This window comes from Patagioenas fasciata, chromosome 1 (genome assembly GCF_037038585.1).
Source record: "Patagioenas fasciata isolate bPatFas1 chromosome 1, bPatFas1.hap1, whole genome shotgun sequence".
Classification (NCBI taxonomy): Eukaryota; Metazoa; Chordata; class Aves; order Columbiformes; family Columbidae; genus Patagioenas; species Patagioenas fasciata.
The window spans coordinates 170795480-170821793 of NC_092520.1; the positions used below are offsets into that span (position 1 = coordinate 170795480).

At 37.6% G+C, this 26314-nt stretch overlaps 1 protein-coding gene across 4 annotated transcripts; it reads left to right on the forward strand.

Moving 5' to 3' along the window:
• NEDD1 (NEDD1 gamma-tubulin ring complex targeting factor) lies at nt 1-26314 on the forward strand. 4 transcript variants are annotated; one of them, XM_065856504.2, is made up of 15 exons: nt 1-128; nt 1231-1374; nt 3266-3360; nt 4841-4957; nt 6163-6303; nt 13469-13698; nt 14738-14939; nt 15872-16058; nt 18733-18864; nt 19052-19099; nt 19577-19800; nt 20490-20646; nt 20933-21089; nt 24240-24306; nt 25009-26314. In XM_065856504.2, exons 2-15 carry the CDS (start codon nt 1239-1241, stop codon nt 25111-25113), a joined length of 1998 nt encoding a protein of 665 aa, XP_065712576.1. In that variant the 5' UTR covers nt 1-128; nt 1231-1238; the 3' UTR covers nt 25114-26314. The 4 variants fall into 4 exon arrangements, with proteins under 4 accessions (XP_065712576.1, XP_065712592.1, XP_065712584.1 ...); XM_065856520.2 differs by lacking the exon at nt 25009-26314 and adding an exon at nt 24536-24900; XM_065856512.2 differs by having other exon boundaries at nt 67-176.

A 26314-nucleotide genomic window follows, 5' to 3' on the forward strand; every position in this document is an offset into this window, starting at 1 on the left:
CCCGTAGAGAACCGCGCGCACGAGCGCTGGAGCCAATCGGGGTGGCCGGCGCCTGTTGCCGGGCCCGATTCCCGAGGAGGCGCCGGGACGGGAGGGGGCTGGGGTTCGGCCCGGGGCCGCCCTGCCAGGTGGGCAGCAGTGGCGGGGGGAAGATGAGCGTTCCGACGGGCCGCGGGGTGAGCGCGGAGCGCGGGGATGGCCCGCAGCGGGGCCCCGCCCTGGCGGGAGCGGGCCTGTGGCTGGGCGGTTGCGGTGCCGCGGGGGCGCCGAGCGGCTTGTCCCGCGGCCTCCGGGGCTGGAGGCGCGGAGCGCGGAGAAAAGCCCCGTGTAAGGCGGGAGAGGGATTGTGGGAGCAGCTCCCCGGGCTGGTACCTCGGGCAGCGGCCGAGGAGGGGGGTTGTAGAGCTTGAGGATCCTGACTAGCGCTGTCAGTGTTCCGCACCCCATAATCAGCCTGGCTGTGACAATCAGTGGCCCAAAGCTATGCAGGAGTGTCCCGGAACATTTTGGCTAAAGAGTGGTCATGCTTTTAGATGGAGCAAAGGCTTCCCTCTTGAGTCCGTTCTTGTTGCTAGTTTAAAATTATGCAGAGTAAAAAGACAAGAATAAACTTTTCAAACCTGGAATCGGTTAGGCTGGCTTTAACTCTTAACACGGTGTCAGTCACAACAAATTTGTGGTGGCTTTTTTTTTTTTTTAATGTTGCTGTAAGCAGCGTTGAAAAGTGATTCTCTCATTCGTATTCTACTGTTAAAGATTTAGTTTAAAGGATTCTTGGATGTCTCCTTTAGGGTGGTGAGATGAATGCTGAAACGAGTCTTTTAGATGCAAACTTCCAGCCTTCCTCTGCAACAGTCGGCTTGATTCTCGCTGGTGTATCTCCATCTACTGGTGGGAAACGGGTCCTTGAAATACTCCTGATATCGTTAGGCAGCTGTGAACTCTGTGGAAATACAAGCATCGTTTTACTCTTTTGATTTATATGGCTTTTCCTTTGTGGAAAGGCAGGCACACATTTCCTGCGGGAATTCTAGTAACGAGAGTGTGGAGTGTGTGCTGCTTTCAGTAGTATATTCAGCCAAATAGTACTGAGTGCGTAACTATGCAAATAAATGTCCCATTTATCAATAAAACAGTATTAAATGGATGACTTGCGAAGTTGCCTGTTGTAAACTTTTACTTTTTTATATATATATGTATTTCATTTTTTAATTTATTTTTGCAAAACAGGTGCAGCCATGCAAGAAAGCATACGTTTTGCTTCGTCAGGAGATGATGTTAAAATATGGGATTCCTCGTCTCTAACCGTGGTGGAGCAGTTCAGCCCACACGCACCCCCACATCCAGTCAGCTCGCTATGTTGGGCCAGCAATAGTATCCTTTACAGTTTCAGCCATAGTTTTGTGGGCGTCCTGCAAAATTTTACGTTTTGTTTTGTTTATTTTTTTAATTTAAGTGTCTGTAAATCAGGCCTGATGCAGTTTTGAAGTCTTGCACAAAAAAGATTTGTATATATTGTGAAGAAAATGTGGTTCTCTGTGTTGAAGTGATTTACAAAATAAGCTCATGCTGCTAAGTGCTTCTAAAGAAGTTGCTCTTCCTTTAGGAGGCTAACACTTATTTAATGATTATGATATGCTTGAATTGCCTACCAACTGTAAAGATTACTCATTTGTTTCTTTAATAGTTGATTACAATATTCACTTTCTAGGCAATGCTTAATTTACTGCCAAGGTTTGATAAAGCAATTGCTAGTGCAGTAAAATTCTATATATAGTGTAGAGAGGAAAATGGTAATGAAAGATTTTGTTTGTTTTCCTTGAACACCTTCTCATTGACTCTAATAGTCTTTGATAGCATGCCCTTACCTCTTACTCTGTAGGCACTGGTTTTCTTTGCACTGTTTGCAGCATTTACAGAGGAATCGTAAATGTGTTGGATGTATAAGAAAATATCCACTGAATAGCGATGACTTATGCATGAAAATGGCTTTGGCCTATTAAGACTTTTCACCTCTGTCTTGGAAGCTTGTTATGTGAGGTGCCGAGTGTTAGGTGAATATATGAGAAATTCCATGGAAACAGCACACTGCCAGGTGAACAGCTCTTATGGCTGTCACGGGAAAAAGGTGATGATATCTGATCTTGATGGAAAGGGAGGACAGGATGCTGGCACATAACAACTAAGTCTTGCAAGTTCTGAATGCCCTTTAAGTCTGCAAATAAGTGGTTGTATGAGCAAAAACAATGCAATAGTGAATGTTTTAGCTATGGAGCTTACAGAGAAATTGATACATAGGTGTATTTTTGTGTATATATACACACATATTGTTTAGTAAACTTTAGATACAAATTGTCTGTCTTGTCATGTTTTATTCTGCCTAGTCTCCTCTTCACCGCCAAAACTGGAACAATGAAGTGTCTTACTCTATATGGTTTTGAATGTTGGTTAATTAGTTAGGGGTAAATTATTGGTTTTGTTTCTACATAATTCTGTAAGCTAAAATGGTGCCTTAAAATAATGAAAGAAATAGCCAGAACTAATCTGCCTCGCAGCTCTTTGGTGTTAAATCCAGCCAATTAACCTGTGTTCTTAAATAAGCAAATATAAAATCACAATGGGCCTGAAGGCGTACAGAACAAGGATCTAAAGGATTACCCAGTTTATTTGGCGGGGGTGCAGAGGCAGTTGCCCTGCTCTGTATCTCTATATTGAAGGGGTTTTTTTACTACTCTGAGGTACTTAGTGTTATCAAAGTTCCTTTTGGTGTTTTGTTTTTCTTAGTAGAGAGAGAGAGAAACTGGCAAGTGTTCATTGACTCTAGAAACTGTATGGTAATGTTGTTTAACATTTGTCATGAACGAGACTGTTCTTTAAATCCATAGTCTGCTCACAGCAACAGGTATTCTTTTGAACTGTAGTGATAAATGGGGCTCTTACTCGGGGGTGGTGGGGAAACAAAATTGTATACCAGATAAGCTACCTTAGCGGTAAAGAGCTCTTAAATAATAACTGCCAGATACTTCTGCTCTTCTCTCTGAAATAAATTGCTCTACCTTGTGTTGGGAAGCAGGGGCTGTAGTTAATGCAAGAGCTTCTTAATGAAAACTTGGAAAATAGCCTTATGTTTCTATTTCTAGGTCCCTTCGAAGTATAAGACTTCAGACTGTTTAGCCAATCTGTCTTCTGTTCAGTAAGGGAAACTTGCTGTTGCTTTTATTAATCACCAGTATAATACAATTATGGTCCATAACTTGTGACTAAGATAGATACCTGGTCACTGCTTCTGCTGCCGGTGATAAAATAGTTGTTTCAAGCTGTAAAAGCAAACCTGTTCCGGTCTTTGAAATTGCTGAAGGAGTAAGTATGAATAATGCCATTCCCTGTTTTGGTTTTTTTTTTTTTTTTCCCCACTTCGCCTTGTGTACTGTTTGGATCACATCTGTTTTGTATATTTTTTGAACATTTGGATCAGTTTAATTTTAGTATTGGTAGTGGTATGACATGTATGTAAAGACACTTCCTTGCCTATATAGTTAAATACATATAACGAGTGGGAGGAATAGTGCTGCTAAAATAGCTCTACAAGTAAGAAAATACAACTGCAGTTATACTGGCATCTGATGCTGATGTCTTCCTGCTGGGGGAGTTTGCCTGCTGAGCCTCAGTGTGACAGCCCAAGTCACAGTGGTGCAACCTTGATCTAATGGGTAGGTGACAGAACAGAACTCAAGTTTGAACTTCATTTTCCAGCTTGAATTGCCAGTACTCTGCATTCCTGTGACTGTACATTGGAAAACATAAGAGTCTATATAAAGGTTGTTCTCAGAGTTTACATGCACTAGAAATTTCTGGAAATAAATAGGAGAACTTCTGTTATGTTTTTAGTGGTTGTTTTTTATTTTTTCCCCATTAAATGCAAGCTATAAACTATAAACTCCTCAGAAAGCTAGACTTTGTTTTAGAAGAGTCTCTTGACACAGTTACTTGAATGACTTGTTACTATTGTAAACCATTCTAATTATTCTCCTTGGACAGGTATTGTAATGCTAATTTGGACTGAAAATTTTCCGAAGAGGTGTTCAAACTGGGCTTTTAGGTTGCTGAAGCAAATGCTTTCAAAGGTGGAGTGTTTGTCCTGGAGATTTCACTAAATCTGATGTATAGCTAATGCAATGATTTCCAGTTTTACCATGTCAATAATTGGATGGACTTGTTTTTCCTTAATTCAAATCTCAGGAACTTAAAAGTGAATTTTCAACATGATAGAACTGAATAATAATTTGTCCTCGGTGTAGGACTGTCATTAAGATTGACATTTTTTTCGAAAGCTGGTACTTGAGTGATTATTTTAAAAAGAATCATTTTATCGAATTATGAGGTTTGCTGCTATAATATTCTGTGTAATGTTTAGGGAATGTGAAGTACATGACTTAGACAACTTTTTGATTTTCCTTTAAGGAGTTTTTTCCCAAACTTAGCATATTCTTTTTAAAACTCAGAATCTGAATAGAAGCCTGTGATTACAATTTAGAGAGCTAGAATTTAAAGGGAAAATGCATATTGGAGGAAAAGTTGCTAAAAAATTTTGAAATGGGAATGGGAAAGCATGAGCATTTGAGTTTATTAATAAAAGTATTATTTATCAAAGTATATTAAACATATCTGGATTTTAAGTACCTGTTGATGGGAAATGTCTATAGTGTACCAATAACTCTGTTGGTCAGCAGGACTGTTAGTGTTAATGAGGATGGAAGTACACATCAGTATGCTTCTAAGTAGATAGGAATAAATCCCTTAATTATCTTTAACATATGTTTTTTTTTCCCTTCTCCTTCAGGCAAAACAGACATGTGTGAGCTTGAATTCTAGTTCTTCTTATATTGTGAGTGGAGGCCTTGATAGCACAGTTAATATCTGGGATCTGAAATCCAGAAAGGTTTACCGTAGCATTAAGGTAAGTTTGACTCAGGAAGAACTGTAGCTTTCATGACTTCCAAGTTTTGCTGCCAACTGTAAACAAACAAACAAACAAAACCCCAAAACCAAAAAAACTTGCTCTAAGTCATGTATTTGTAGGATCAAGTTCACAAATAGGAGATAGGACAGAGATGTGTCTTGTTCATGTTTTTTGTGTGCTGTAAATAGCAAATTGAATTTAACAAGCATACTTGATGCCTTCAGAGTAGAATTCTAAAATAACCTATGTTTAAATTTTCAGAATAGGCATCTTATTTTGTGAATTTGTATTGATATTCTCTGATGGGGACTTTTTCCAAGAGCAGCATTGCAGATGTTTGATGTATCCAAAACAGCAATTAAGAAAATGCTTTCGTATTTGTAGAATACTGCAGTAGAACTAATATTATGCAACACCAGAACATGGTTGTCTTCTTCTAACTGATCCAGTGTGAATTTTCTGTTCATAACTGTTGTTATGATGCGCAGGACTTAGGATTATCTAGTTTATTTCCATGATGCCTTCAGCAGATGATTTGACCCCTCTTAGTACCACCATTAAAGAGACTGTAGAACTTTAGCTTTGCTTTGTTCTTTTTTCTTGGATTTTTAAAGGCACAATTTGAAACAAAACTACTAAGTAGCTAATACAATACTTCAAATGTATTTTTATTCTTTCTGGGCTAGACGTACGTGGTTGTCTTCCCCTGTATGTTCGGTAAACATGTCATCATTACAAATGATTATACTGAAAAGCTATTTGATAAATAAATGTGTTAATGCTAAAAGTGACAGAAGGGGAAGTTGGCAGTAGTACATCAGATGAACAGAAAGCATATTCAAATATCACTAGTTTCTGGAAGATACAACTTTTAAATTAACATTAGTGACACCTGTGGTACATATCTCTATGGTTATCTTATTAAAATATTGTATATAATTAGAGCATCGTATTTATTAATTTATTAAAACACTCTTCTGAAAACAGACAGTGGTTAAAATATAATGGCTGATCTTCAGTATGTTCTGCTGCTCTTTTCTGAGATATTAAATAGTAACTCTGAAATAATATTTTTAAATGTTACAGATGGTCAGGAAAATAAAAAATCAAGCTGAAATTTTTCTCCAAAAGCACAGATCAGGAAGGAATATTGTTATCCTGAATGTCTTCAACCCTCTCCCTCTAACCACTCTCCCCAACAGGATCATAAAGATGAAGTCACCTGTGTTACATATAATTGGAATGATTGCTACATTGCTTCTGGATCTTTGAGTGGTGAAATTATCCTGCACAGCATTACCACCAATTTATCAAGTACTCCCTTTGGTCACGGCAGCCGTCAGGTAGGCTTAGCAGTATTAAGTTCCTTTCAGGTATGAAGCTTGAATTTATAGTCTTTAGAAACTGCAAGTATGTATCAAGAGCTTTTAAGTTTTGTTAGTCTGTTTCCTTTTATTTATCAAGAGTACACTTACAGAAAGCGACGAACAGACTAATGTGTGTATTCTAGTCTTAAATAAGAAGTAACATTGGAATACAAATTTCTCAAGTGCTTTTACTTATATAGAGGTTACAGCATATTTTACTTTGTAGATGCTCATTCCTCAAGAACAAACTTCTACACATCTTAGAACTGAACAGAAACCAGTCAGCTTTGTAAACCAAAGCAGGATTTCAATGCACGACTCAGTGTATGTTGTCGCAAAGAACAAAGACCATGTACTCTGGGCTCTGATTTACGTAAAGTAATCAGATTTACAACTGAACAGAGCCATCTGTACAGTAGGTGTGAATATAAGCCTGCATTTAGAAAAAATAAATTTATTTAATCTGGAGATTAAAATTCCACAGCTGCTCAAAGAGAAAAGCAATGAGATTTTAATTACCTACTTAGGTGTTTAGGTGAGATTTTTGGATAACTAGTTTGAAGGAGAACTGGGCAAAAGACAAACACAAAGCATGTGTACTACTACTTAAGGGCTTTGGTAAGGGTTTCCACTGTAATTTCTTTTTGCAGACTTGAAAGATACTGGAGAATTAGTGGGTATCATTAGGGGAATTCCCTTGATGTAAAGACATCTTTAGTAGTAAATGAGCTGTGTTGTCCCATCAGAAGTTCCAGTGTACATTCTTCGTGTGAATGTTGTCTTGGGCACAGCCAAGTGTTTGTGTTTTGGGGATTCTTTTATTTGTTTACTGAGACATTTTTTACAGAGGTAACAGCTGCCTAGGGGGTGCAGAAACATTGCTTTGGTTGTAAACCTGACCTTTAATGTCACAAGGAATCCTGAAGTTGTGACTTGCTCATTTTCTGTTACTGCAACAGCTTTATTCAGTCCTAGATTGGAGATAGAGTGTGAAGTTAAATTTTTCTCCTGTCTGGCATGAACAATATAACTTGATGAAGAATCTATTACAACCTTATAGCATCACGGGAATTGTGGTACACTTTTTGTTGAAAAATCTCTATTAAATTCAAACTGTCTCTCCTCTTAGGTGCTGCAGTGTCTTTGATCCATCACCATAGTCTCATACTTATAGTGAAGCAAAATTGTACTTCATACTTGGTTTGGTCTTAGAGATCCATCTATATAGTCAGATCATTTTTCTGGTTTGATTGTTATGATCTTATGAAAAATGTGGATGCGAGGCAGGACCTACAGGGATATCCATGGCTGGATTACACAACTGAGGTGAATATCCAGAGTGAGCACTTTGTTGCCAGTGAATTGGAAGATGAATCCTCTTCTGAGGATGATTTGCATCAACCTGTTTGATATATTTGACTCTTTCCACCAAAAAGTGATTAGGAATAAGTGATGCAGTGAATAGCTATTTAGGCAGATAAAATCAAGAGGCCTGCTGCAAAACTGAGTGACCTTTAAGATGGATAAAGATATTTGAAGTGTTAAATCAAAGTAATTGTTAGAACAGAGCTACTATTCACTTTCTGAAGGGCCTTTAACATTTTCTAAACGGGGGGCAGTTGTTTGATTGCAGCCTTAATTTAAATGGAGTCAAGCTATAATTGTGTAATGGGATGGCTACTTGGATGTCCCAGTTTATCAGCTTTATATCCTAAAAATTATCTTTGCTCTTAGGTGCAAAAATAGCTTTATTTTTGGTTTTGGGTTTTAATTGGTACTTGTAGAGAACTGCAGGATTAATTGTGCAGTGAAGCAAATATCTGAAGATGTAATTCTGTTAAATTTAAAAAGCCTTTACTTGATTTATAGTTTAGGGGCCCAGTTTTCCAAGAGTGAGCTTGAATAGATGCACTGTGTGCTGTCCTGCTTGATCCTGGCACTGGCTGTCTGGCTTAGTAAGGGTCAACACTCCCTAGCAACTTTTTTACAACTGAGGAATGTGAGGTCAAACTAACCTTATAACATTTACCTTGTCTGTCTTTGATTCATCATGATGGAATGTAATTTCCTTGCCAGTTAATTTCTGATACTGTATAGACTTCACAAGTAGTAGAACAGCCCAAGGTCGCAATGCTTTCTGTGACTTTAAACAATTTTCCTTTCATATGAGTATCAGCCTATATTCTATGAATTGATTTTGATTTAGAAACACCTTTGTGCTTTATTAGAGTTGAATTCTTGTACAGGGTTGTTTGCAGATCCCATAATTTGTCTTTGCTGTTGGTATTCATTTAGCCTACCCAATTCTTATCTGCTTGCTGTTGTGAGGATGAATTAAGGTTTGTTTCAAAACATAGTGTTTGTTCAAGGCTTCACTGCCTGGTGCTATTTTCCTAGCAACAGGATTTAGTTTGGTTGTTTGAACAGCTGGCTGGTTTGTAAAGAAGTGTGATGAGTTCTAGTCACTCCATACAGTGAAACAGCTTTAGAAGCTGAAAACTATCGGCTGTGTTTACATCCGCCTTCTCACTTATAAGGCTTGCTAAGGTGTAAAGGAGATTAAGAAACTGCTGTCTTTAAACAAGGTAATCAATGATGCTAGACTGTTTTTGGTTTGGTTTTGAGCTTTTCACTGTTTTTCTGGCAGCGAAAAACCCTGAGTGTAACAAGTCTTTCTTAGCAATGGACCAACCATTTTCTGAAGTGCTCTGTTCCTTGTCTGCCTGCCTTACTGTGAAGCTGAAAGATGAAATGTACTTTTATTTTCTATGGAAAATCTACTCCAATCGCAGCTAAGGCAAAAAGATATATATAGCTTTTTGTGCTATACTGACTGGTAAAATGCTCCAAAGAAAACTTGATTTTCTCTTTGTGTGTTCAGCACCTCACACTAAACATGTTTCTGGTAGTTCTGTGTGTGATAAATTTCCAGAGATCATAAGGAGCTGTTCTTAATAAGATGTAGTGAAACTTGCTTCATATTTCCTGCTTTTTTTTTTTTTCGGTCTTGACAGGTTAGTTCCAAAGCATGACTCTTTCCAAATAATTGCATCATTCCTAATAATCTTGAAATTATTTTCGTATTAGTGACTAAAATCATTAGAAAACTCATGACCCCTTCCAAATTCTATTCAGGCATTTACTTAAGCACATTTGAGTTTTGCCTAGTGAACAGCCATGCTGACTTAAAATAAAACAAGTATCTTAAATATCCCTCCAGACCCAATTCAGGTAAGATACTTAAGCTTGCCTAGTCACATTTTCCCCAATGAAACATGTCCAGTGCCTTTTGCCATTTGATTCTGTGGATGAAGATGTAATCTGAACTTTATTTATTCCCATTTTAGGCTTGGGATTCCTATCGCTGGTAGTACAGAAGTCAAGGAACTGTATTGCAGTTCTTTTCAGCTGGGCTGAGTGTTCAAAATCTGAGTAACAGAACTCTTGTTGCTAAACCATAACTTACGAAAAGGGACAGGAGGTGACAAACAACGTTCAGCTTCTTTGGGAAAACCTTGACTAGGAGCCAAGTTCTGTGTGCCTTCATCATGACAAGCAAAATGTAGCATTTCTTTAAAGACTATTTGCTGAAGACTGTAACTATGTGTTAGTTGCTTGTCACTAAGATAGGCAAAAACATTAGGAAGTGTAATAAATAAGATAAAGAAACATGCATTGAAATAAAAAAAATAGATGATAGAATCTGATCTAGAATAGTGTGTGTGACAGCTCAAAAAAAGTTTACAGCATTAGGACTGGCAGAGGTACAGAGGGACTAGAAGTAGGCAAGAAGTCAAGTAAAGAGAAAAGACTTCTTAAACAACACTTAACATAAAAGGATACACAGTTAAACAGCAATGTTAAATTCTATGACATAAAAGATAACATTTCTTCTGTGAAAACACAGTTGGTCATAATTTTTTTATTCTAGCATCCTCTTTGGCAATAAATGTAATCAGAGGGAGAACACTGGAAAAGCAACTAATAGAAAGCTAATATAAAGGAGAAAAGTTTTTGTTTTAACAAATTGGAAGAGACTTATGCTGAGAATTAGATTACCTTGGATTTGTCTCCTGTGGTGGGTTGAGAGGGTTCCTTTTTACCTTTTTCAGAACTCCAATATCAAACACTTTTATACGTACAGTGTAGGACTAAATAGCTCAGATATCTGATCAAGTGTAGTAGTTAATCTTGTCCTGTACAAGGAGTTCCATTCCCTTGCAGCACTGGGTCAGAAAAAAGATATTCTTTTCTGTATATACTTGTCAGTTTTCATAGTAGTTGTGTGTGTGTTTTAACTTCACTCCAGTGAACACTCAATAGCATGTTGTTGTATTCATGGTGTTACAAAATTCATGCAGAATTTAGTCAATATTTTAAAGGTAAAGACAGAATGCTACTTCATGAAACCTCATTCTAAAATACAGTTTCTAATTTGGTTTGATGATGGCTGGGAAATGAGGAAAATGTAGCTAAGACTTGTAAGTGATGTACTTTGACCACCTGCATCTTAATACCTGATGCTTTCCCATATGTAGCTTGGTTGTCTGCTGTTTTTAACTGTGCTAAGCTTAATGCTGTATTTTTTTACCCAGATGTTTTCTCTGATAAAGTTTTTTTGGTTTTTTGTTGTTGTGGGTTTTTTGTGGTTTTTTTGTTAGGTTTGTTTGGTTTTGGTTTTCGTTTATTTTGTGGAAAACTTCAAATATAGTGACTCACTGCTGGGAGGAGAAATCTTTTAGTTTTGTCTTGTCTAGCAGCCTTTCAGAAATGAGATTCTTTCATGCCTCCAGCTGTCTGGGCAAGAATTTGAAACTCGGTCTGTCAGGGCTGCCAATATGATGCATCAGACTGTCTCATAAAAGTGTGCATGGATTTAAGTGCCTCTGTTCCTTGAGTCTGGTGGAGCAATTGCATTATTGCAAGTGAAGTTTGTTGCTAACCTGATTCAGTGAAAGGGAGGAGTGAGTAAGGAGGTGAGCTTCCCCACACCTTGTACCTCCTTCATTGGCAACCTGAAATTAAACTGTGGAGTTGCTCTGAGGAAACACTATGACTTCAATGAGAAGTGGGGAACAGAGGTAATATGGGGAAGATATTAATATGTATATTAAAAAAAAATATGGAGAACTTGCCTTGGGCCTGTGAGATTTGAAGGAAAAACGCAAGGAAAAAAATGGGAGACTTGGTAGGATAGCAAGGGAGGTTTAAGGAGAGCTAGAAGAGAGTATTCTTGGTGGCCAGGAGGACAGAGGAGGGAGAAAATAGAACAAGAGCAGATGCCAGGGCAGTAAGGAAGGTATTTGGAGCTGAAGAAGTGAGAGAACTGTGAGGGACACACATGTTTCTCATGTAGATGATGTATATAATTTAAGCTGCTATTCCTGAGTTTCTCAATATTTTTTTTTTAACATAAATAAACAGAAAAATGCTGATAAAAATGCCTCTGTCATGCCCAGTAGAGGACCATATTGATTATTAACAGTCATATGTCATATTTGGATATGCAGTTGAGGATGTGATACTTCTTTGTGGAGCAATTAAGCGTCCAGCAAGACATGCAATACAGGGGCTAGAAATTATCTTGGAAGCATATGAACCAACAAACATCTCCATTACTATGAAGTTAAAGAGAGAAACAGGACAAAATCCAGTACAGTGCATTGCGATGCAGATTATACTAGAATAATATAAGAGCTTTTTGAGAGCATTTTCAGACAAATGTAATGGCTTTCATCTGTCTGGACTTGAGTAAAGCACTTGATTCAGTGCCTTGTGAGAAAATGTTAGAGAGGATGGAGCTTTAGAAAGGACTTGAGGATGGGTAAGAAACTGGCTGTAAGAAAGAAGGCAGTAGGTAATAAAAAAAGAACAATATTTGTTTGTTTTATTGATATATAATCTTAATATTTTCAGTAATGGTTATGATATGAGTAGAGCTATGATAAGACAAAGTTGGAAGGTATTGCCCAAAGGAGAGAGGATATTGACAGTATCTAAAGTGATTGAAATAATAGACATGAGAACGACTGTGGCAGTATAGAAAAGAAGCTACCAGACTCAGGTTACAACTGAGGCTTTTCGTATTAGGCCAGGATTTGAAAATTCTGAAGGGAAAGAAGGACTTGGGTGTCTTGATCATAAAATGGCTATGAGCAACCAAAACAGATTGGATCACAAAAAGGAAATTGCAGTGTAGGATGTGTCAGGACAAGTATTTACAGTACAAAACGGAGGAAGTGTTACAGCCTTTGTTAAAGGTAGTAGCAAAATGTTTTGAGGATCCTGTGGGATTCTAGTTGCCCGTATTTAAGAAAGATTCAAACTGAGAGTGTTGCAAAGAGATTGTGACGGTAACAAAAACACAATCTTTGCAGATGGAAACTCACTTACTGTTTATATCAAAATAAACGATGAAAGAAGGTGTGATGGCTGTTTTATTATCAGAAAGATCCGTTGAAAAAATATGGTGGAAACAAAATACTTACCTGCTTCTGAAAGGTAATTTAAGTTCCTGTATTACATGGTTCTGTGATAGCAGGGCTGTGTGTGATTAAACCGGGTGTGTTATGCTCTTCTGTGGTCCTGGTTCACAGGGTGAAGCCTGTTCTTCTGCAGGACCTACATAATTGCATAACTCTGTAGTCTGTGTCTTATCAAATTGGCTTATGTCCAAGGACTTGAAATCAGTGGAGAGGATTTAAGTTTAACATTCTTGGCAGGAGACCAATTGGTGAAATAATGTAGCTTTTTACTCATTTAATTTTAGATGTAGTGGTTGGTGGGTTTTTTCTGTGGTGGTTTGTGGTGGTGTGTTTTTTTTTTTTTTTGGTAATGTGTATGATGGCACGATATGCTGAAAAATCAATAAACTTTTCCGGAAGTTTTGTTTGCTTGTTTCCCCCATCTCCCCTTGTTCTTTATTTTGCTGATCAGCTCACATGCAAAAATGACATTGTAATGTCAAATGAACATTTTATTATTATTACTATTACTGTTGTTTTTTAGAGTGGCCAGCTTTTGTGAACTACTTTAACTTAACATAAGAAGTGTATTCCTAATATGTTTGCATGTTTATAAAATAATTTAATGTGGTGTTTAATAGTGGTATTATGGTTCATTTTTTATGTCTGTTTTACAGCCTATTCGACACTTGAAATATTCATCCTTTAAGAAATCCTTGCTGGGCAGCGTTTCTGACAGTGGCAATGTAACTCTGTGGGATGTAAATAGCCAGAAACCATATCATAATTTTGAAAACACTCATAAAGCACCAGCTTCAGAAATCTGCTTTTCTCCAGTCAATAAGCTGCTGCTTGTAACTGTAGGTTTGGATAAGAGAATTATTCTCTATGACACTTCAAGTAAAAAGTGAGTATATTAAAGACCTTTGATTTTTATAGGATCTTTATTTGGTTTTTATAAACTGAAAAAGCATGTTGAATGGTAAGATGAAATACTTAATTCAGACCACATTCAGAGCAGTTGAAGCAGTTGGTGTATCACTGCTGGATAACCTGCTCCATAGTCCTTTTTGCTTTTTTTTTATTTAAAACAAAACAAACAAAAGCCCCAAGCAAACAACCAGAAAAACCCAGGGCAGGCAGGAACTGACTGAGGTGCTACAGACAAATGAGCCCTCCTAAGTGCTTGTATATAGGCTTTGCTTGTTCATACAGAGCAAGTAGCTTCTGTGAGGACCTGTAGCCACCTGAGCTTTGGCTTGGCTGCTTTTCTAGTTCAGGGTACAAGACGTAACTGTGGGAACATGCACAGAGCTGCTGAGATAGAGCGCCTTAAATGTGGGAGGGTATTGGCTGAAAAAGCAGGAATTATGGGCCTGTGTAGTAGGAGGGTAGGATGGCAAGTGGTTTCATAGAATTTTGGTTCTAGTGTGGGTGGTACTTTCACTGCAGCTGAATAAAAGCAGGAGTCTGACTTTGGTTTGGAGGGTGTGCAGCAGAATGCAAACTAAGACCTGAAGTTCTTCCTAGAGGTGGGGGATGATTAGAGTTGATGGGCTTGGGAAGCTAGAAGATGTAGGTGATATGATTGCTGCTGGAAATGATGACAACAGTAAATAATTTACGTGTCACAGCTGCTGTTGTGACGGCATTTTGATCCTCTCCTGGTGAAATATTTTGGAGCATACGCAGTATTTAATTTGTTACGCATAAGCACTTAGAAGACAGTGGATTAAGTTTATACTAAGATATTTCACTAACCTAATCCGCTGTTCTTGAATGTAATTCACTGAATTTACCTGGCACCAAAGAAGTGGAACTACAGACCTGTAGTTGAATTGTGAAAGGTTTTATATATATATATTTTTTTTTAGGTACTCTGTTCTGAATAGTCTAACTTTTGAACTCTAAAAGCTTCTTTATCCTGTCCTTTCTCCCGTTTCAAGATTACTGACAACAATAGTAGCTGATTTTCCTCTGACAACAGTAGACTTCATGCCTGATGGTACTACTTTGGCTATCGGATGTTCCCGGGGAAAAATCTGCCAGTATGACTTAAGACAATTGACATCACCAGTGAAAACAGTTATTGCTCACAAAGGCTGTGTGAAATGCATACGTCTTCAGTTCAGTAGCACTTTTTCCAAGGTAAAAAAACTTTCATTTTAATTGCTCAATATGAAGATTAGTGAAAGCAAAGCATAAGTTCTAAAAAAAAAAAAAAGTTAGCATTCGATTTCTAAACATTGTAGATGCCAACAGAAGTGGTTCATACCAACACAGAAATTATAAACTTCTCAGTCTTAAGTGCTATTTTTGGGTGGGTTTTAATGTGGAATTCCTGCCACCACTAGTATAAAACTTTAGTCTTAAATTTCCTGGTATGAATATGCTGCCGTTGCAGCTCAGTTTGTGGCAGCTTAGATTCATTTGTAGGCAGTAGCTGAAGGGTCTGTCATGGCCCGTCCGCTTAAGGGGAAGAGACATAGCTGCCTGTCTTGAGGTATTTTTCATGGTATTATATATGGTCTTTGGCAGACATATATAAACAGTGTAGAAGTTGATTAAATAATAGAGGAGTCTTACGAGGTTCTTCCAAGACTTAATTAAGCTCTACTCTGTCCAGAAAACTCGCGCATCAATTCAGTGGAGATGGAAGGAACCTTTGAAGTAGATTCTTTAATGCTCTCAGACTTTTCTTCCAGCACACTTGCTGCTATAATTGACTATTTCTTTACTATTTGGAGGCCCTAACAATGTAATCTCTTCTTTTTCCTACGCCTAGGATCAAAATTATTAATAGCTCATGCCAGGTCACTTCTTTGTTACTTTAAATTCTGTTGCTGTTCTTTTGCAGATCCACACAGTATTCATATAATAATACAGGTGTTTCACATGTTCTTTGAAGTTAAGATTATTTTTTTTTTTTGTATTTGTAAAGGCATATCTCCTAGGCAACCTTTGCAACTTAAACTGAGGGTTTTTTTAGTATTTTGAAACAGAAAGAATATTGGCATATATTTTTACTTTTAGCTGAAGCAATAATAACTTCTCTTAATTTGTTCTACTTTTTTCTCCAGTCTAATCTTACAGGTTCTTCAAATAAACCTGTACCCAAAAAAGCAGAAGTCAAAGCTGGTAGTAATCCTGGAGGAATTCAAAATATTGGCATAAAAAATGTTGCCTCTCAAGCATCAGCAGCAGTTTCACCTCATCTGACATTGCCAAGTGAGAATAAGGGAGGAGAGGTTCTTCAAGAGAAAACAGGTATTGTCATCTTCATAGAATCATTTGGGTTGGAAAAGACCTTTAAGATCATTGAGTCCAACCATTAACCCAGCACTGCCAAGTCTACCATGTCGCTAAGAACCTCATCTGTGTGTCTTTTGAGCACCCCCAGGAATGGTCTTTTGCGTTCTGACGTGTAGATTATCCTTATATACGTGGTGCGCTTTCTGACACAATGTCTGTATGGAATGTAGAGCTAATGGTTTGTAATTCTATTAATAAACAGGAGTAACAGACCTAATCTAAAAAACCAACCAAAGAACAACAACAAAACATTACCAGCCAAACCAACCACAGGTTAAAAAAAACCCTAGGCCAAAAACCCAAGTGAGAACTGAACTTTTTTTTTTTTTTGTATGAGGCATGATTCCAATATCACGTGACAGGAAAGATGTTAAATATAGTTGCAAGTATGATTAGTTGTATAACTGTACTTGCTATTTATGCTTCTGAAATTAACAAGTTCTTTAAGAATTCTCAGCATTATTCTAAAAATTCTGCCAGTGTGTGAAATGTATTCTTAAAATTTTATTTAATTGAAGAGTTCTCAAAATATGGTCAAGTAGCTAACACTGTTGGTTTGATGCTTGAAAAAAAAAATCCTCAGTTCATTTTAAAGTAACAGAACTTTTTCCATCCCTTTTTAAATAAGGAGAAATACATTTAGCAACAGTAATTAGGCAATAGCCACTGCAGTCCTTAGGGATGTGTATTAATGACCTCCCTTGGGTATGCAATGAAGTATGAGGTGAAGTAGAATGTTTCCTATATATGCAAGAAGTGTCGCTAATCAACATTACTGAATGGTGTGGATAATTTTATTTTAGTTAAAATATATGATTTATTATCTTTATTTGATGATGTAGTGGCTGTTACCCCTTAAATAGGACTGTTCATAATAAAAAAAGTTTTAAGAAAATAAAGGTTTACCAAGTAAAATAAATATTTTTCATTAAACTGAATGTTCGCGTTAGAGGTAAAGACCTCTGAATGCTTCAGAAGGTCTTTAACTTAAAAATGGGAATGGCTGAGAGACCACAAACTGCATTTGTCCTGGGGAAGCTCTTCTAGACCCTGATTATGGGCTTTAACTTTGGAGAAATAGGGACATTTAGTAAAGTGGTCTGATGGCATATTTAAAACAAACAAAAAATCCCTCACCTGTTCATAAGGCTTATAAATGGCCTGTGGGTTTTTCTCACAGATATTTTAAAGTACAAAAGTGTAAACGAATCCAGAAAGTGATGAGAAGTTTGGATGCACTTTGATCTGGCTTCCTATAAACTTCTATTTAATATTTGTCTTCTGATTTAGGTACTTCCTACATTTAGATTACTGGGAGTTGGTAAAAATATACAAGACACTTTGCCCTATTTTTTATTATGCTTTTCCCATGCAGATCCTCTGTAGATTCTGGCACAGGTTGGTACTGCGCTTCTAGTTTGACTCAATGCGCCAAGTATTTAACTAGCAAGTGCAATCCTATGTGTGTGTCACAACTGATAAATCTTAAGGAGTGGAAAATGTGATATATTAATACTTTTAAAAGCGAAATCTGAAACCTGACTCAAATTCCATTTTATGTAAATACTTTGACATCAGTAATTGTAGTCATCTACCCAGTCACATTTGTATCACTTGAACAAGTAATCCCACATTGAGAAGTAGTTACAGGTTTTATGAATGATGGTTTGTTTCTTTTTTTTTTGTTTAAATAAAGCTATTGTATGTATAGATTTATGTATTGCATGATACTAATGTACTTTGCATAGATCTTAACTCACACAAGCAAAATTTAGGCACTTTTAGAGTTAGGAGATCAGTGAGGATGCAGTAGCGGCTTCCTTACAGACCTGATCTCGTTTTCAGACATACTAAATTGTGAAAGTTATTTAGATGGTTATCTTAGCAGTTCAGTTCATTTCTCCATGGATTCCTCATCTAAAACTATGCTTTGAATAATTACTGGGGACTTTTTTTGGACTCAGGATACGCTTCCATTCTGCAGACAACTGTCCCTGCTACCATGCATACAAAAGAGAACTTTTATCTCCTGGATTGGGCCAGGGATGGGGCTTGAGGGTGGAGTGTGGGAAGGTCGAAGAACAAGTTTCTTTTGTGTGTGACTGTAACTGATTTCCTAATATTAGAAACAAGTAGAGACTATCCTAACATCAGGTAAGCTTTAGAATAGATCTTTCATGGAAATACCCTTAAAATGCCTAATGGCTAGAGCAAAGCAGATTTCTCTTCTTGCAGAATAAATGTAAATTTTGATCATCTGAATGTGGTCACCTTCTTAGCAGAAGATGCATTCACTAGTCTTCATTTCACCTGATACATCATAAATTTGCTGCATCCCTCATGTAGATTTTTCTGAAAACGGGTGCATTCTCTGGTTTAACAACTTTATATTTTAAAAAGAGGAGAGGAATCCAACTATATCTTATTTTTGTTAATAGGTAACTTAGCTTTTAGTTATTCACCTGTGATTACAACCCAAATGGGGATGTTAACGTTGACCCTCTAACTGGAATCTGTAGAAGATTCTAGAGTGCTTACTGGGCATTATGCTTGCTGTGATATTGTTTAGGGATAATATGTTATTTTTGGAAAACATAAATTACTAACTGAATATTGTTGCCCTTTTAAGGCTTTCCTCATAGTTGCAGCTTGGATGTGATTCCATCTAAAGAAACAGATCATGGGAAAAGTGCTGCTTTAAATAATGCTGATGATTTGGGTCGGAGTAGTCTTGGAGATGTGTTTTCTCCAATCAGAGACGGTAAGTTTCTAATACTGAGATTTGTGAAGCATCATTCATGTGTATATAGCATGGTGTTTTGACATCTGTGTGTTACCTACTGCCGCACTTATATTTTAACTTGGTTTTGATTATGAACTTGATGCAATGATACAAATATTGACGTAGGTTTCATTTAATAAACACTTTGTGTTCTGGTATTTTGTAGATATTATCTCAAGTAAAGCGAATGAAGATCCTCAAGGAAAAGGAGATGGTAAACATAATTTCGGTATATTTTTCTTTGTCAGTAGTGGGCCTTTGGAGGCCTGCCTAGTTCTTACACACTAATTTTGTCACGCCACTGAAAATAAATAAACTATGAAAGTAGACACTGAAACAAACTCTTCTAGAAATTGTCTAACATGTTGAGGAGCTAAGACACAACATGGTAAAAGGAAATAAAGAATATGGTCCTAAAGTGATTTTGCTTTTCCTTTGTGCAATTTATAGGGATCTGTAGAGGCTTTTTGTGCTTTATTACTTTTCATAAAGACAGTGACAGCATAAGTTTTTGATTTAAGGACTTGTTTTTTGTGGGGTGCACTTTTGGTTTTTGTTTATTTGGTTTTGTTTGTTTGGGTTTTTTTGTTCATTTGTGGGGCTGTGCAGGCATTTTAATTGTGGGTTTGATTTGGGGTGTGTGTGTTTGTTTTTTTGACCTGTGTGTTTCACACTTCACTTTTCATTTTAGCTCTAGATTTTCAGTCCTACCTTCTGGGTTTGGATTTTCTCCCGCAGTTCACCGCTGCCTTACCAGTAAAAAGAAACCCCATGGGCAGTAGTGCACAGGGGATACGGTCAAGCCCATTACATGCACTTGTGGGGTCTCCAGTTAAAGAAGAGGAAGGCTATCTAGAGACTGACACTAAGAAAATAAATCTTGGAAAGCAAGAATCTAAAGAAGTCTTAAAGCAGGTATGCTATACTAATTCTTGTTATGAGACATTGTTTTAGAAGCTTGACAGAATACTGCTACTTGGAAGAAAAATCCTTAGTAGTGTCCTATCTAATCTTATTTTGCAACTCTGTTCACACTATTGACACCAGCCTGTATAGTGTTGTGCAGTTTTAAGTGTGCTGGCCTTCAGCAATGCAAGATAAATGTATGTTTCTCTTAAATAACCTCAGGTTACAAAAGTTTGCATGAAACAATACTGGTCTGGCCTGAGAAATATTTTGATTTTTCTAGAAAATTAAGAGTGATCATCAGTTGGTTGCACCAGCATGATTGATGGTCGTATACTAGGTCAATTCCACCCTCTTCTTCCTTCTTGAGTTATCTCTGCAGAGACCCTCGCTGCCTTTATTGCTTTTGATAAGTTCAGGTTTGCTAGGAATGATGTTTATAACTTTGCCACATAATGTTTTATGTGAGGCCTCTGGGTTTTTCACTCTTTTCTGTGTGTGCACACTTGAGGCAATTTTGAATATTTTAGCAATCCATTTTTAAGATGTCTTGCTAGAAAATGAAAAACATATTTGTGAGCAGATTCCTAAAAGCAGATGTGACTGAAGGTGTGTTCCTGAAAACTTAGTCTTCAGGCACAATTAGATAATTATAACGAGTTCATATTATTTCTTTTAATTATTATTATTATTATCAGCTTTCAAAATCAAGCTCATCAAGTGCAGAATCTGTTACTTTAAGTCCTCCACCATCATCCAGTGCTGTAAAGGCTCCTGATACAAATGAGAGACTAGTGAAGAATATTCAGGCCCATCCTGCATATGATCTACCAGTAAACGGTACTACCTCAACAAGTAAGTTTATCATTTTGGCTCAGTTTTAGGCGTGGTTGATGGTGAGCTGATGTGAAACCTGATTAAATGGCCTTAGCACTAAAATAGAACATCCGATCTTGATTCTTCTGTAAGTCCAGTTAGCTCTTCCAGAACCTCTCTAGTTGCCTCTAAAAGAGAGTCATTCTAAGTCTAATTTATATTTTTTTACTGAGTAATATTTGAGATAAAATATTGACAACCCTCAAGACAAAAAATCCTTCCTATTACACTGACTCTTTTTGAAAATCTTTATTTAATTACCAAGGTCCAAAGATAACATCACCTGTCACTGCTGGAGTTGCAAGTTCACTGTCAGAAAAAATAGTAGAAACCATTGGGAGCAGCAGACCAAATGCACCTCTGACATCAATCCAAATAAACTTCATTCAGAATATGATACAAGAAACAATGGATGACTTCAGGTACTGGCGTTCCTGCAGAACAGTTTTCTTTTCAATGACATGTTTTCTCAGTAAGATGTTTTGGCATCTACTTTAAAAAATTTCTACTTGTACTAGAAAATGATGCCATTAATAGCCCTAATCTTGGAAATCTAGATATACTTAGTTTTTAGTAGCTCTGATGACTAATTAGACTGTCTCTGAGGGCTGTTAATGCATGGCTTTGCTAACGTTTTCAGAATGAGTGTTTGAATACTTCTCAGCTGGTCAGTTTATCTGCATAACAAGGTCCTTACTGCTTTTCTGAAGCCTTGTGCTGATTTCTTCCTGCCCCTGCCCCGCTCATCCCCCGTCACAGGAGGAGAAATTTCTCTTACGTCTGGACAGTTGACTTGTATCGGCTTTGATTGTTGTTAGCTTGGCATGTATGAGGTAAAATACTGTGTGTATTTCTACTGGTGAAGCTTTACATGAAAATAATGTCTGTTGTAAATGATGATTGGTGTGGGATTATTTTGTGTTTGTGAATATCTAACTAAAGTTCCACTTGTCAGGGAAGTAGTAAGTCAAATTAACATGGATTCAGAGTGGAGTTTGAAGGAGATGGAGCAGTTGAGAGAATTCTATGTAGGGGATTGCTTTCCAACCCATGTTTAAGGTGAAATAGGTTGGCTGAAATGGTGGAGGAGAAAAGGAATGCTGGGCAGGGGAAGTATTGCTGTCTTGATGACAAAAAGCAACGCAAAGCTAGCTTAGTAGATCCCTGTGCTGTGGCTGTTCTGGATCTGTCAACAGAAAAAACACACTGAATGTTATTAAGCTGGGAGGAGTGGCTGACATGCCAGAGGTCTGTGCTTGCCATCCAGCGTGACCTGGACAGGCTAGAGAGCTGGGCAGGGAAAAATTTAATGAAATATAACAAGGACAAATGTGGAGTCTTGCATCTGGGCAGGAACAACCCCAGGTTCCAGTATAAGTTGGGCAATGATCCATTAGAGAGCAGTGTAGGGGAGAGGGACCTGGGGATCCTGGTGGACAGCAGGATGACCATGAGCCAGCACTGTGCGCTTGTGGCCAAGAGGGCCAATGGCATCCTGGGGTGTATTAGAAGAGGGGTGGTTAGTAGGTCGAGAGAGGTTCTCCTTCCTCTCTACTCTGCCCTGGTGACACCACACTTGGAGTACTGTGTCCAGTTCTGGGCCCCTCAGTTCAAGAAGGACAGGGAACTGCTGGAGAGAGTCCAGTGCAGAGCAACAAAGATGCTGAAGGGAGTGGAGCATCTCCTGTGTGAGGAAAGGCTAAGGGAGCTGGGTCTCTTTAGCTTGGAGAAGAGGAGACTGAGGGGTGACCTCATTAATGTTTATAGATATATAAAGGGTGAGTGTCAGGAGGATAGAGCCAGGCTCTTCTCGGTGACAAACAATGGTAGGACAAGGGGTAATAGGTTTAAACTGGAACATAAGAGATTCCACTTAAACTTGAGAAGAAACTTCTTCTCTGTGAGGGTGACAGAGCACTGGAACAGGCTGCCCAGGCAGGTTGTGGAGTCTCCTGCTTTGAAGACATTCAAACCCGCCTGGACACCTTCCTGTGTAACCTGATCTAGGTGTTCCTGCTCTGGCAGGGGGATTGGACTAGATGATCTTTCGAGGTCCCTTCCAATCCCTAGCATTCTATGATTCTATAATTAAAAGTCTTTAAATAGAAACATAGTATAGTAAAACTCCCCTGGGATTCTTTGGGGTTAATCACACATCTGATTAAGAACCGTAACTTTCACAAGACTTAAAATGCAGTCTACGGATCACAGATGTTTTTCTTTCAAGTCTGTGTTCAGGCATCCCAGTGTTGGAAGGTATGCCTGTCAGTCTTGTACTTCCAGTATCTGAGATGTGGAGCCTCAGAGATGCTGTTTCTCTTTTGACCCATGCTTCTGGAGTGGCTGGAAGACCCTGCTGGCCCCTTTCCCAGTTGTAAATTGTGGATACATTCAAATTGAATGTAAGGGATTGTTTGTATTGAGGTCAGTAAGAGGGAAAGGAGCCATTGCAAGCTTCTCATTGATAGGAATATCTTTCACCCAGTGGAATCAGGAAGGGAATTTTATCACTCTTGCCTGAAACTCATTCCTCTTCAAGTAACGGGGTAAAAACCAAGGACCTTAGAAAAGGACCAGGAGGAATAAATAACTCATTTGGTTCCAAAAAGCTGCTTGTTTCTTTAACTTTCTGTGTTTGGGAGATGACCAACATCTTTAGGTTTCTAAGATGCTGGCTGGCATCTGTACAAGATACACCCAAAGAAGATTGTTTGTCTCCCATAGGAGTTCTGAAGCACAATAACCTGTAGAAATAGAAAGTGAAAAATATGTTCTCTTTGGGTTTGCTATATGTTTTAGGAAAGGAGAATGAAACAAGGTCTTTGTGTGTGTCTACATAAGGAATGTATCTGTTGCACAGTATTTGGTTTCAGATGACTGCACTGTGATGCACGGGTCAGGAAGAGCATATGAGCTCACCTGCTTTTTTGTGAGCTGTTCTCCTTGTTCTTCCTCAGCATCTGGAACACTTGTATTAGTGTAGCATTCAGAGGGTATTTCCAAGCTTGGTTCTTATAGCATGGAAGAGTTGTCCATGAATTGACAAATTCATTAATTCCTGAACAACACTTCTTATGTAGACCGACCTGGAGCATTCTGTGTGTTGGAGGATGATGTATCATTTGTCACAGTTGATGTTTTGGGCCCTCTTAAAAAAGAGTGCTGAAAGTGATGTACTGAAAAGCTGTATCTTCAGTTGCAGATAAATATATTTCTCTGTGATACTAATGATCAAGGGATTGAAAATCAGCTTTGAATGGTAAAAATGAGAGATGTTTACAGCTTGCAAGCAAAAAAAACCTCAGTCACCACATATTTATGTATTTCTAAACAAAAAGATCCTAAGTCTTTCTGTACACTGGAAAATGGTCATTGTGGAAGTCAATGTTGTAACGAAGTACTCCAGAAAAAAAGCGGTAGAGGAGTACATTTCATGGCTTAAGGGTTTTTAGACTCATGTTTCACAGTGTTGTGAAGGTGAGGAAGTGTGGAGTTCTGTGTGCTGAGGACTGGAAAGAATTAGTGTTTCCTAAATAAAACTAAGTATTGTCCTTTTGAAATTCTTCCCCCAGAGAAGCGTGTCATCGAGATATTGTGAATTTGCAAGTGGAGATGATCAAGCAGTTCCATATGCAGATGGTATGTACAACGAGCACGGGGAGAAAGAAATTCAGTTTTTAGTAATACCAAAGCATGTCCAACATCTTTTCTCAAAACTGAAAATCAGTTTTGCTTATTAAGAGCAATAAAGGGAAGACTGGATGGGAAGGAGGGGGAAACTATGAATTGGAATCCGTTAAACTGGTTTATGCTTGCTAAATAAAGGGAAGATATGCATTGGGTAGGTCTCATGAATTCCATATTTCAGGAGTTATAAAAAGACAAAAGGGAAACAAATGCAACTGTCCTTCGGAAAGGACCAAGAGCTGGGGTAAGGAGGAGATAGATGGAATTCAAATAGAAAGCTTCACTTACAGGTAGCGCATGCATACAGAACTGTATTCTGTGTTCTTTAACTTCACCTTTTTATGAATCTTTGTTCTTTTGATCTACATTAAAAAGACCTTGTCTCAATACTGAACATTTTAACGGAACCTGCATTAGTAGATTCTAATCCCGAAGAAGTGCAAAATATCCTTTGATAAAATATTCACTAATGTATTAATGATCAAAATACTGTATGTCAGGATAAAAAAAGAAGTCTCACTTTTCTTTTGAAAAGTTTTTAAAAACAGTATTATCTAGGTTATTTAATTTTCAAAAGGGATATGAAAATGGGTAGTCTAAAACAGGAATAATTAACTTCATAGCCACTGATTTGGCTTCTTTTCTTTCCTCTAGAATGAAATGCACGCTTTACTTGAAAGATACTCTGTAAATGAAAGCTTAGTAGCTGAAATTGAGAGACTACGAGAGGAAAACAAAAGACTGAGAACTCACTTCTGAGAGATTTACACTGCTAATTTTATTAGCATGAACTCACTACAGGCTTATGACAGATCATCCATCATTACTGAAGTATTGTACGAAGAACTGCTATCATTTTGAACATTAATCTTTTATTCTGTATTAATGGTCTAAGATACTATAGATAATTATAAAATTTGTAGCAGATAAACACTGTATAAAGAATGTTTGCCTAGTCCTGCTAACCACCTTGGCATATACCCTTCTAACAGAAAAATGAAAAGGATAAGTACATTATCAGAGTTTTAGCAATATGTGAAGTGCCTTTTTTTAAACAAAATCAAACCAGGACAGATGCCTTTTCCGTAAGAATTTTTTGATATAACTACTTTTCTATCTACTGCGGTCAGAAACAATCATTGCGTCTTGCCTTTCTGATATTTTTCTTGGAGAAAAAGGGGAGAGAAAGCTCATCTACATGATGTGGAGCCTTGTTTATAAGGAGCTGAAAAGTACATTATTCACTTTATTCAGCTGGCAACTCTTCTATTCTGAGTAAAACTAGAGCTTGAAAATACTCCCAGATTCAGTGCTGCGGTATTTCTTATTATAAGTCTGAAATTTGTGCTTGTCTGCTGTGAACTTTGATGTTGCAAATGCTGCTTCAACTGCACAATGAGATTTTTGTAACAACTTTAGCTATGAAACTAGAGCTCTTTTTATTTACATTTATTTGAATATTGTCATAGCTTGTCCAATTTGAATGCAACTTTAGACTTAATATCCAGCCATGAATAATGTAGCACTGTGTAAATGCGGTCTTTCAGTCCTTATTTCGAGCATTTTTTGCCCCCTCTTCTTTTCATTTGTAGTGGACAACACTTAACACTGAGCAGTTGTATTGGCTTGAATCTTTTTGGATTAGTATCATTGCAGCCTTTTTGAGATAGCTGCATACCAAATCTAACTAGTGTCTTAGTTGTATGATTAACATAAACATGAAAGAGAAATCATTACTTCAGTAGCATAACGATGTCATACTAGTGTGTAAACAATTCTGAAATGCAGCTCAGTATGAAGTCCTGACTCTGCTGAAGTTCATGGGAGGTTTGGCTTGGCCTTTATTTGTGCCAAGAGATTAAATTAAAATGTCAACTTTAATTTAAAAATAAAAATAAAATTTTAAATTAAATTAAAAATGTCACTGGAAGACTTCTACAAGTGCTTCTTGCTATTTAAA